This window comes from Podarcis gaigeae (genome assembly GCF_964106915.1).
Source record: "Podarcis gaigeae genome assembly, chromosome: 14".
Classification (NCBI taxonomy): Eukaryota; Metazoa; Chordata; class Lepidosauria; order Squamata; family Lacertidae; genus Podarcis; species Podarcis gaigeae.
This window is the reverse complement of record NC_139690.1, coordinates 47,320,017-47,332,162: the sequence shown is the minus strand read 5'-3', so window position 1 is coordinate 47,332,162 and position 12,146 is coordinate 47,320,017. Positions and strand designations below refer to the sequence as shown.

The window sequence follows — 12,146 nt, the reverse complement described above, 5'->3', positions numbered from 1 at the left end:
GTGGCTGACGTAAACAACCGAGCTACTTAATTTTTTGAACCGAACTTTTTTTTTTTTTAACGCTGTTTTCAAGTAGTATTACATTCGCCAGTTCTGTGCTGCCTCTACTTTTGCTGTTTTTAAAAGGGGGGGACGACGACGAAAAGCAGTGAGGGGAAAGAGGGAACTGCAACACCCATGATGCACCGCGGTCGCGCGACCTCTTTCATATTTTAAAATTTTTATATATTCGCGCTTTTGCAGCACGAACTAAACCAGCCTGCTCCTCCTATTATTTTATTTTAAAGGCTAAGTTGTGTGTGAAGGGAAAACGATTTTTATTTTTTTATAGAGGAATCGCTTCCGGGGTCACCCGGGTCGCTTCACAGCAGGTCATGTGACTCCAAGATGGCTGCCAGGCGGCGGCTGTGAGGGGGAAGTGACAGTTCGTGCTGCAGGCGCGGGGCAAAGGGAGGGGGAGAGACGGGGCAGGGGGTGTGCGTGTGGAGGGTCGGGCTGGTCCTAGCGCCCACCTTTTTGGTAAGAGGGGAAAAGGGGGGAGGGGAGGAAGATCCGGAGAAGGGCCCATTTCCCAGGGAGGGAAGGTCGAGGGATTGGGGAGAAAGAAAGGGGTCCCCTTCCTTCCCTGGGGAAGGAGGTGTATTAGATCCTGGGAGGGGAGCCTGGAAATCGAGGCAGCTAAACCAAGGGAGAGGGGTTGGAGGGGTGGGGGATCTGCCCCCCTCCCATGAAAGGGCATGTCTCACCCGGCCCGCTGGATGAACAGGATTGGTGCCCTGTCCTTCAGCTGAGGGGCAGGTGACCCCTAGTCAGAGAGGGAAGTGCCACAGACTCCGGAAAGTGCCCACCTCCGGCAGGGAAGTAAAAGGGAGAGTGCAATAGGTTTTCTTGGGTGTGCAGGAAGCACCCCCGACAGTCCGTCAGCGGAGCAAGTCCGGAAAAGGAGTCCTTATTCCCCGCCAATGGATTCCGGCTGACAACTGGTGAGGGACCGGCCCTGCTTTCTTCATGCCCCTTCACCGCCCCCACCTGGAAATATGATCAGCGCCCCAGATGTGGTGGCGTTTACCAAAGAAGACGAGTACGAAGAAGAGGCATACAGTGAGCCAGCCTTGCCTGAGGAATACTCTGTTCCGCTCTTCCCTTTTGCCAGCCATGGGGCCAACCCCTGGTCCAAGCTCTCAGGTGCCAAGTTCACCCGGGACTTCATCCTTATATCGGAGTTCTCGGAGCAAGTGGGACCCCAGCCTTTGCTCACCATCCCGGATGATGCCAAAGTTTCCGGCACCTTTGATCTCAACTATTTTTCCCTCCGCATCATGTCAGTGGACTACCAGGCTTCCTTTGTGGGGCACCCTCCTGGATGCCCTTACCCAAAGCTGAACTTTGTGGAGGATTCTAAAGTAGTGCTGGGCGATTCCAAGGAAGGAGCTTTTGCTTACGTGCATCACCTGACTCTCTATGATCTCGAAGCAAGAGGCTTTGTCCGGCCTTTCTGCATGGCCTACATTTCTGCCGATGAGCACAAGATTATGCAGATGTTTCAGGAACTCTCTGCGGAGTTCTCCAAAGCATCAGAATGCTTAAAGACTGGCAACCGAAAAGCTTTTGCGAATGAACTGGAAAAGAAACTGAAAGACCTTGATTACACTAGAACTGTTTTGCACAATGAGACTGAAATCCAGAAGAAAAACAACGAGAAAGGATACTATACCACACAAGCCATTGAGAAAGCCAATGAACTGGCTAGTGTTGAAAAATCTATCATTGAGCATCAAGATCTTTTAAAACAAATCAGATCATATCCTTACAGTAAGCTGAAAGATTCTGATTTTCACCCTTATGAGCCAGAGTGTGTGACAGAGCAAGTTGATGATAGTTCCGAACAAGGATTTACTACCTCGAAATCTGACGAACCCAGTGAAACACACCTTTATCCTCGCCAATCCTCTTACACCCCAAAACTTATCAAGGCAAAATCTGCCAAGTGCTTTGACAAGAAACTCAAAACCCTTCAGGAACTGTGTGATGTTTATTTTTTCACCCAGACTCTAGATCAGTTACATCAAATTGAGAAAACGTTCAGAGGTGACGTTTGCTACCTCTTGACCAATCAGATCAGCAGAGCACTTTTGCAGCAGCAAACTATTACCAACTTCCTTTTTGAAGACATGTTCCTTGTTGATGAACGACCATCTGAAAGGCATTTAAATGGCTACCAGGGACCTAACGTAGACAGCCCCAATCCCAAAGGTTTGGAAGTCTGCCTTATTCCTAAAACATTAGTCAGCTTGGGATCTTACAAATCCAGTGTTGAGTCTGTGCCTATAAAGATGGAACAGGAGATTGAAGACATGCAGGAAGCAGAAGTCACTGACCCTGTTACTTATGACCAGCACGACAATCTTGAGTACCTCGATGCAGATCTTAAAGGAAGTGTTAGTAGCGGTGAAAGCATTGAGGTTTTGGGGACGGAAAAGTCTGCTACTGCCCTGAGTCAATCTGAAACGCAGGCAAGCATGCCGCAAGCCCACCTGAGTCCACAAGTGGTGAGGAGCAAAGCTGTCAGCCGAAGGACCATAAGTGAGGACAGCATCGAGGTCCTCAGCACATGTCCCTCAGAAGCTCTGATTCCTGATGACTTTAAAGCGAGCTACCCAAGTGCCATTAATGAAGAGCCTTACGCAGACGAAGAAGACGAAGGTTTTCGCTTTAGCCCTGTTTTAAATCCAGACAACACCGAAGGCAACCCTGAACCAGAAAACCTGCTCCCTGTGGACTCTGCCTGTTGCATTGGAAAAGAGAGTCCAAATTTTCTCGAGCCTCCGTCCAACATAGTCCCCAAACATTGCGATGGTGACAGTGTGGTCAGTATCCCGCCCCAGCCATACCGGCAAGGGGATCAAGGGTTTCACGTGAATTTCACTGACTATTCTTCCCACGATGGCGTCTTGGGAGGCCTCCTCACCTACGAACTCGACCCACATTATCTCTCGAGCAGCAGAGAGACGAGTAAAATGAGCCTGGATAAATGCTCAGACTCCACAAGCTACATCAGCAGCACAGCCTCCACCAGCTCAGACAGGACTCCTTCCCCTGCCCTTCCTGCTGGTCATTTTGGAGAAAGGCACAAGAAGAAGTCGGGGCAAAATGCACTGAGGTTCATCCGGCAATATCCCTTTGCTCACCCTGCAATATATTCGCTACTGAGCGGCAGGACTTTGATAGTGCTGGGGGAAGACAAGACGATTGTGGAGAAGCTCGTGACCGCACTCTCTATATTTGTTCCAAATTGCGGTGCGTATGCCAAGCCGGTGAAGCACTGGGCCACATCTCCTTTGCACATCACAGATTTTCAGAAGTGGAAGCTGATTGGATTGCAGAGGTAAAAAACCCCACCACCACCATAACCTACCCAGATCTTTAAAATGTCTGGCCAGAGGCCTATCTAGTCCAGCATTTTGGACTGTATACAATGGGTTGCACCCAGCTAACTTTTGCTCAGAGTAGACCCATTGAATTTAATAAGATCTAAGCCTTCCCATTAATTTCAATAGGTCTAGTGTGAGTGGGACTGACATTGAATATAACCCGTTGTTAGTCTTACTCAGAGAAGGCCCACTGAAATTGACGGACAAGGCTAACGCAGTTCCATTAATTTCAGTGGGTCTAACTTTTGAGCAAAAGTTTGATACAATCCTAACTTCCCATTGTGGCTATCCAGATGCCTTTGGAAAGCCCATGTTCTCCAGCAGCTGGTACTCAGAGTCATATTGACCTCTGATAGTGGAAGTAATAACAGAATAATAATTTATTATTTATACCCCACCCATCCGGCTGGGTTTCCCCAGCCACTCTGGGCGGCTCCCAACAGAATATTCAAAACACAATAGCATCAAACATTAAAAACTTCCCTAAACAAGGCTGCCTTCAGATGTCTTCTAAGAGTCAGACAGTTGTTTATCTCTTTGACATCTGGTGGGAGGGCATTCCACAGGGCAGGCGCCACTACTAACCTCACTTCTCGCAGGGAGGGCACCACCAGAAGGCCCTCGGAGCTGGACCTCAGTGTCTGGGCTGAACAATGGGGGTGGAGATGCTCCTTCAGGTATACTGGGCTGAGGCCGTTTAGGAGATTAAAGGTCAGCAACATTCTGAATTGTGCTTGGAAACGTACCGGGAGACAATGTGGGTCTTTCAAGACCGGTGTCATATGGTCTCAGCGGCCACTCCCAGTCACCAGTCTAGCTGCCGCATACTGGATTAGTTGTAGTTTCTGGCCATTGTGGTCCTGCCAAATACAGAACCCTCACAACTCTGGTCCCTGGCAGTACAGTTAAATGAACAATTGATTCCCATTGACAAAAGAGAGGCGCACCGGTCAGAAATGTGCCCTGTTCAGTCACCATTTGTTCTGGCATGGTGGGGTTTGGCGGTGATCCTTTTCATGTCAGAGGCTTCCATGCTTAATCAGAAACCTCCCCCGCCCCTGCCAAAGGTTAGCTACGAAAGCACCATTTAGCAGGAAACATGACCGGCCCGTTGATTTCCTTTGGTAGTGCAGCAGCGGTGTGCAATTGCTGGGGGGGGGACGGGGACGGACAGACGCTGGTGCAGGAATGATATTTCCTGCTTTCGGTCCCAGAGGGAGATGTGGCTGAACTGAGAAGTCCTGGCTCCCAATCTCTGCCACTTCGCTTCATGATCTCTCAGAGACAGAATGCCTGCATACCTGTAATTATTCTACTTTGGAGTTTCAATTTCAGCATGTTATCTTCTGCTTTCCTTTCCAGAGCAACTTCTCCGTCGGGTGTCAACATGATGCACTCCCTCTGCCGCTACAGCCGCTACATCAGTATCCTGGATGCCGACAGCAAGACTCTCCGCTGCCCGCAGTACAAAGGGACCCTGATCCCCAGGCTCGCTGACCACCGCACGCAGATCAAGCGGGGAAGCACGTACTTTATGCACGTCCAGACCATCCTGACCCAGCTGTGCTCCAAGGCCTTTCTGTACACCTTCTACCACGACCTGCACCTGCCCATCAAAGAGGGGGAGACGGAGGAGTCCGTGGCAAACCGGCGGCTGAACTTCCTGAAAATCCAGCTGGGGCTTGCAAACGAGGACAGCAAAGTGGTGCAGTACCTTGCCGAGCTCCTGAAACTGCAGTATGTTCAGGATCCTGTCCGAGGGGTCAGCCCGGTGCTCAGGTTTGATTACGTGCCCAGCTGCTTGTACAAAATTTAAGTTGTGCCCAGCCTGCCCTGCTGCCTCCCCTCCTCGCCCGCTGGCTCACCTGTGGCCATCTGCAGGCCTAGACGATTCCGCGATCGACACACTAGTCATTGAGAACCCGTAGGACGATATGGAGGACCCCAGCATGGCTAAGCCAACCTCATTAAAATGAGACTTCCTAAACCTCGGTCACACCTCTTTGGAAGAGGGGAAGTTCATTATCATTTGCTGCTTAAAGTGGGGAGCGTGGGGTGTGTGTGTGTAGCATCTTTAAGGAGCAGTGGGATATCTTGACTATAGGGGATTTGCATGGCACGTGGTCGGTGCTGGGTACGTGTGAATGGCACCAAAGACTTGTGCGCATTTTTTAGAAACCACAGTGAGCCACAGAAACATATTTCAAAAGTGTATGGGAGTGAATTGTAGAAGGTGGAGGGGTTTTGTTTGTTTTTTAAGCTAAACGTAAGAATTCGGCTGTTTCACAATAGCCAGACGTTGACCCATCTCTCGGGTCTTTTTGCAGCATTGGTGGTTGCAATGACTCCTTGCATTGTGCATCCCTGGGGAGTAGAGGGAGGCCCTCCTTGGCTCTTGAGGTCAGAGGTCTGGTGAAGGCCTTCTGAACCCTGGAAAAGCACAAGGGGGCCTTGGCAGGGTGTCACGCCGAGCACTGTGTCTCTGTAATCTGCTTGCCTCTCCCAGAGGGGAAAGGGACACCCACAAATCCTTATAGCTGGCCCTGCATCTGCAGTATGGGGGAGAATGTGAGGGAAGTTGGAGCTGGGGAGGGTGTGCTTCGGACCCTGTCACACAGGCCAGTGCCATTGCTCGCAAGAGCACACTGGGAGAGGTCTCTGGAATCGCCCAGTGCCCTTAAACCTTAGCGCTCAGGTGTCATTGGGATCGAATGTACTGGATTAGGCCTCCCTCACCCTCCCCATGCTTTGTTTGGTACAACCAGCCCCTGGTGGGGATGGGAGTCAGCGCTGGCAGATGCAGCTTCCAATTTGGCCTCACCCTTCCTGAACATCCAGCCTTTGCAACCGTTTTACTACCTCTGCTGTCGCTGCGCATTGGGGTGGTTGCCGGTCATGCAGCTTGGACTGGATGTTGGGGCTCCTCCCGAGTCACAAACTCTACTGGGTGCGATCAGTTTTGAGCCTTTTAAGAATCTGTCGTTACTCTGGTTGAATCCGGTAGAGGTGGTTCCGCTTTATTTCTTTCGTCCTGTGAAAACTTGAGGTCTCCGATGAGGCCACATCTCATCTGCGTCTTCTCCCTAGCTGCAGATTAAGTACAGCAGCGGGAAATCCCAAGCAGGCCGGCTGGCTGATAATTTTAGAGGCGGAGGAACGCCTTACTAGTTTTATTTCCTTTTCTTTCTTTCTTTTTGAAAGTTCTCTTTCCGTTCCCCGTGTGTCAGGAAGCTGGTGACAAGACACATGTTTTACAAGAGTAACTGGACTTGTGATATTTCAAAACCTCTGTTCAATGCAATTATGTGTGACAGAGTTCTGGAACTGAATGTACCACCGGAGGAAGCCTCAAGGGAGAGTGTCAAGTTTGGCGTTTTAAGAGTACTGGAAAACTTGATGCAAAGCTGCACTTTGTGTGTGTGTGTGTGTGTGTGTGTGTGTAATGCTGCACTTTTTAGTTCCTCAAGTAATGGGTTGGTAGAGGCCATCTGTATGACACTTTGCTGCTTTGTATCAGAGAAAAAGGATCTTGCGGGAACGGTACAAACCTTGCTTGAATCTTGCCCTGACACTCCATTGTTCTCAAATAGGGCTGGGAAACCCAGCTACGTTGTCAGCCACGATAGAGTTGTGGGCAAAGCTTTTCTACGAGAGCGGTAGGCGGGGGTCCCCACCTTTTGATGCAGACAGCCCCATGGTGGCTTCACAGCAGCCAGGCTTCCAAGGCGTGGCCCCACCTGTCCCTCAGCAAAACAGGCAGATAAGTTTCAAAGCTTTTTGGAGAGAAGATAGCACCGCTGTGCTGCTTTCTACCTCTCCTCCCCCCCTCCAAAAAAGTCTCTTGGGTGGCTGTTCGTTAATGAAGATGGTGGAGGGAAATCTGTTGTGCTTTGCAGTGAAATCATAGCAGCGTTATGCAAGGACTCCCAATACCCAAGATTTGGAAAAGGCCTTCCTGAGCAGAGTTGCTTTACCGCATCTGCAAGGCAAGGTATCTCTTTAAAGGGTGGGACTCAAGAGTCATGGAAACCATGGGCCTATCTCCCCGAATGCTGTCATTGAGTCTAGTTTTCCCCCTGTACAGTTTAGGAATATTTGCCCATATTGTGACATCATCACACTGGTTTCCTCCTTCCCCGTTGGTGGCTGGGAGCCACAGTATAGTGAATGTCTCTGGATATTTCAGGTAATCAATTTAGCCAGTGGGATGCCATTGTTGGCACATCTAGGTCAGTGTTCCCCAACCTCGTGCCCTCCAGATGTTTTGGACTATGGCTGCTATAGCAGCCAGCGGTTGGGGAAGGCTGGTCTATCCCAGGAAGCCTCTCCAATTTTAGATACTTTGGGTCCTGGTTTCTCAACTCCATTTGGCAGGCTTTTCTTCGACATCTCCCTTAATCTCAAGACCAAGCCTTCATTTATAGACTTTTCCTCCTTCGATGGTGGGAGGCAACACTTTCCTGAATTGCTGAAGGAATGTGTGTGTCCCTCTGTGAAGAGGTAGCTTTTTCTTGCCTTCCTAAAAAGCCTAGTTTGCACATTAGCCTTGTATTCAGATATTTCTCCCACCACCACTGCCAATACAGAAATGGACACCTGCAGTTTATTTGGGATTATCCCTGTAACTGAGACAAAAAATCTCACAAGGTCTTCTAGGTGCCCAGGCTTGGGCCCACCAGAGACTTTTGTTCCGATTTAGCTGAGCAATGCCTTTCCACCTGAACATTTGCCTTTTCAAAGCTTGCACTATAAGCAGAAATACACGAAGGATCCCTGAGGAACTGATTTAGATTCACAGTGGTCCTATCTACTCTGCCCTTCAGACAGTGTTCAGGGCTTCAGCATTGCTTATTATTATTTTTGCAGGTGCAAAAGGGACCTGTTACACTTGCAGGTGTGCCTGACATCTTGCCTGATGGAAGCAAGATCTGTGAATCACAAGGCTCTGGAATCGGTTTTGGCGGTTCACAAGCATGCCATAGATTCAGTAGTGTGGCACTGCTGACTTTTTTAAAAAAAGGGTAGATATATGTAGATATAAGGCCTGCTAGTGAGCACCTTCCTTTTCTCAAGAGTCAAGACTTATCCCAATCACCTGCAGAGCCTAGTAACGTGAACTAGCTTTCTGCTTTCGTGTCCTTAGCCAATCCTTAACAGATTGCCAACACCCCACAGGCTCAAACGTCCTCTTCCGCCCCTTGTCAGTTTTAACCAGCTTCAGATCCTGGTTACAAGCTAATCCTAGCCGGCTATAAGCTCCTGGCAGATGTGGTAAAAAAAACCCCATGATTAATGCTGGCAGAGAGAAAGGGGAAATCCATACAGGACAGAGTGGGGAGACTGGAGGAGCTGGAGAGAAGCTCCCCCCTCTTTCATCAGTGGTTCTAGCGTCAAGAGGAAGGCAGATCCTACGCTTGTCCCAATTCCGCAGCCTCTCAGTATAAGCTGCTTCCATAACGGAGCTCATCTAGCCATTTGGCAATTGAGGCGTTTGCATATCTCTGCTGCTTTAATCTTGCAAATATAACCATAGGCTGATCCATGGGAACATCACACACAGAGGATGTGAGTGGCCCACAAATTCAGCAGCTTAGGTACAATCGACCCCTTGAGACATGTGAATTGGCGTTGGCGCACTACATGCGCGGAGCTGGCGCTGGCCTGCTTGTGGATGCGACATGCAGGATCACGGTCCCTCTGGGTGCTGTGGAAAGCCCAGACGCTGGGCCCCATAATTCAGCGTTTTCCTCTTACCAACCAACTACTTGACCTTTCTCCATCTCGACTGGACTGGCAGCTCCCTGGAAGTAACAACTTCCCCCAAGTGATCTTCCTAACTGCATGTTCAGTTTCTTGTCCGCACTTGTAGGAACACAACACTTTTCGCTTAAGCAGTAGTTAAGAGTGGAGGGGAAACGTGAGCGTCTTCACTGAAGAAAATCTGAGCAGCATGCCTTCCATGTCCCAGTGCTGTTAAGGTGTGTACTGCACAAGCGCTTCACCAACAATACTCAACACCCAGTGACTACAATGATAAAGTGTACATTGGAGGCAGGGGGAAGAAGAAGAAGAAATTATTTATTTGGGCTCAAAATATTTTTGAAATACAAAAAATATATATATACTGGTTGTATTTTTTAAAGCTTATATAACCCTTGGCGTATATTGTGGTTCAATTCTTGATTTTATTGTGCTTAGTAAAAAATTGTCCTGACTATTTCTGAGCTCCTGTGTTTGATACTAAAAAGGGGGGGGGGGGAGAGGACTGGAGAATGGCAACCACAAAATGTTGGGAGTTGAGCAATGCAAGAGGCTAGCCGTGGGTGGATCTAAACTGGAAAAAATGCTGTAAGCCAGAAATAAGGTCGCTTTAACAAAAGAAAAAAAATCTCTATGGAAAACCGCGTTTTAAAAATTACTGGTCCCTGGCGCCATCTAGTGTTGCATGTTTATAGTGCATCCAAATTGCTGTTTCTATGCTAATGTCCCATGCCTTGGATTTAGAAAGACAGAATTTTGCCTTGCTATGTTGTTTTCAAATACCCATTGCTGGAAGCCACAGGTGGGGAGAGCGCTCTTGTACTTAGATCCTGCTTGCAGGTTTCCAGCAGACACCTGGTTGGCCATTGTGAGAATAGGATTCTGGACTAGGCTGGCCACTGGGCTGACACGTCAGGGCTTTTCTTACATTCATGGTAGGCCCGCTCTGATAAAGTTGAATATCTGAGACGGTTTGCTTAAACTCTCCCCGTTCTCCAGCGATTGGAAACTTGTGCCAGTTGCTATTCCACAGCGATGTTGGTGAATGGAGAAACGTTATCTTCGACCTTTCCAGGTACCGCTATACACGGCTGAAATCTTGGTAGTCTAGAGATGACATCTCAGGCACAAGCCATGTAAAACAGCTGGATCCGACTGGAAGGTTCGTCTAGCCTTGTTTCCCGCAGTGGAATAGCTGCCTGCTTCTGAGAAACCCTCAACCAGGCTACAAAGGCAACGGCCAGTTGCCTAGCAGATCGGTGAGGGTTCAGTGGTCTCTGAAGGAGAGGATTCTGTTTAGCTTTCCAATTTTCAGGTGTGAGCACCCTGCTCTAGTAGCCCAAAGGGCAATCAGCCACAGGGGCAGCAGGGAGACTCCCCAAGCTTTGCAGAAATAAAAGAAATCTTTTAAGGGGAGGAAAGTAAAAAAGATGGGGGGGGGAGCCCCATTGCAGCAGGGTGGGAATGGAAAACCAGGTGGGATGAAATGTATCACAGAGGCATAACTGTCTTACTGGAACAGAGGAGCGTTCCACACCTCAGCACTTTGTCCGGGTTGCACATTTCATGACTGATCCCTATTGACAGATCTGTGCTCTTAATACCTCTGCTAAATGATCCCAGCCACCCCCAATCCTTGTGGCAGGGGATTCCATAAACCAAAGCAAAGGAAGACTATGGTTTGAGTTTTCCTAAATGAAGAAAACTCTGGTTTGAAAGCGGCTCAGCTATGCCGGCTGAAGACACCTCAGCACGAAGGTCTATCTTTTTGTTGTTTCTTGCTTAGGCTTGCAGTAAATCTGTTTTCTCCAACAGGCCAGCTTTAACGAGGAAGCTCAAACCCGGCAAAAAATCAGATTCATTCTTCCTCATGACCCAGTTTGACATTTATTCAAACCCCGGGGGAGCTTCGAGTTGCTGTCGACATTGTATTTCCCCCTTCCACCATCTCTCAGCCTCTTTCATTTAAGACCTTTGGGTAACAGGTTGATTCCGTATGCAATATTTTTACCGCGATTTCCATTCGCAGCAACTGTGTGGCACATCTCTCTTGGGGCCTCTTTACCACTGCCAGGGGTATAATTTTGGGATGTCCATTAATACGGCTGTTAACCCCGCCGGCGGAGGATTTTAAATCTTCGTTTGGCCAGTGCCCATTTCCTCCCGTGGTCCATATTCAATGCAACTTATTTTTTAAAAAGATGGGGTAGAGGTTGGTTAAAGAGCAGGTTTCGAGAGCAGCTCTGCTTGTAAGAATAGTAAAGAAAAGGGGACACTGGAGATGCCTCGATTCCTCCTAAATCCCTTTTACGGGAGGGCAGCTTTCGCGAGACAACCCACACTTCAAAGCAGCCAAGAAGAATCGCGGCTGTTCCAGGCAGGAGTTTCCTTGCTGTTCTTCTGGCGCGGGGGGGAAACCGAGACTTATTTTATAGAACAGGCAAGCCAGGGAGGGGGAAGGTATCTGCAAAGGCCTCCACCTCCTGCCGGAGGGATCTCAGGGGAGCTTGGTACTTCTCGTCAGACACCAGCTTCTCCTTAAACTCTCTCAGCGTCGCTTTGGGACTCATGTCGCTCTGGACCTGCAAGGTGAGCTCAATACCTGCATGGGCAACACAGAAATTTCCTCGTTTGGCGACTGAGTGGGCTACTGGGTGATCAATTACTACTTTGGACAGCAAAACCTCATCAGAGGGGGAGCGGGGACTGTGGTTCAGGGGTAGCGTACGCCTTTCGCATTTAGAAAGGCTCCAGGTTCAATCCCAGATGCCTCCTGTTTAAAGGACCGTAAAATGTCTCTAAATGTTGAGACGCCACAACCAGTAAGAACCAATCGCTCTGCCGAAGTTGACCTGGTGGCCCAATTTGGTATAGGGTAACTCCACAAGTGGGACACGGGTGGTGCTGTGGGTTAAACCACAGAGCCTAGGACTTGCTGATCAGAAGGTCAGCGGT

The 12,146-nt window shown here is 49.1% G+C and overlaps 2 protein-coding genes across 3 annotated transcripts in view; one reads left to right on the top strand and one right to left on the bottom strand.

Moving 5' to 3' along the window:
• The first annotated feature begins 369 nt into the window (after window positions 1–369).
• On the top strand, window positions 370–9,647 carry SMCR8 (SMCR8-C9orf72 complex subunit). The gene is made up of 2 exons (XM_083711391.1): window positions 370–3,385; window positions 4,794–9,647. Exons 1-2 carry the CDS (start codon window positions 1,038–1,040, stop codon window positions 5,245–5,247), a joined length of 2,802 nt encoding a protein of 933 aa, XP_083567517.1. The 5' UTR covers window positions 370–1,037; the 3' UTR covers window positions 5,248–9,647.
• The window catches only part of SHMT1 (serine hydroxymethyltransferase 1), a 343,621-nt gene continuing 340,964 nt past the window's right edge, over window positions 9,490–12,146 (bottom strand). For both annotated transcript variants that reach the window (XM_083711562.1, XM_083711561.1), the window contains one exon: window positions 9,490–11,793. In XM_083711562.1, coding sequence (XP_083567688.1) covers window positions 11,621–11,793 — 173 coding nt within the window. In that variant the 3' untranslated portion in view covers window positions 9,490–11,620. The remainder of the gene's footprint in view (window positions 11,794–12,146) is intronic.

Coding starts and splice junctions, on each gene's coding strand:
- SMCR8 (XM_083711391.1), top strand. CDS start 1,038: ATGATCAGCGCCCCAGATGTGGTGGCGTTTACCAAAGAAGACGAGTAC. Junction 3,386..4,793: donor AAGCTGATTGGATTGCAGAG/GTAAAAAACCCC, acceptor TTTCCTTTCCAG/AGCAACTTCTCCGTCGGGTG.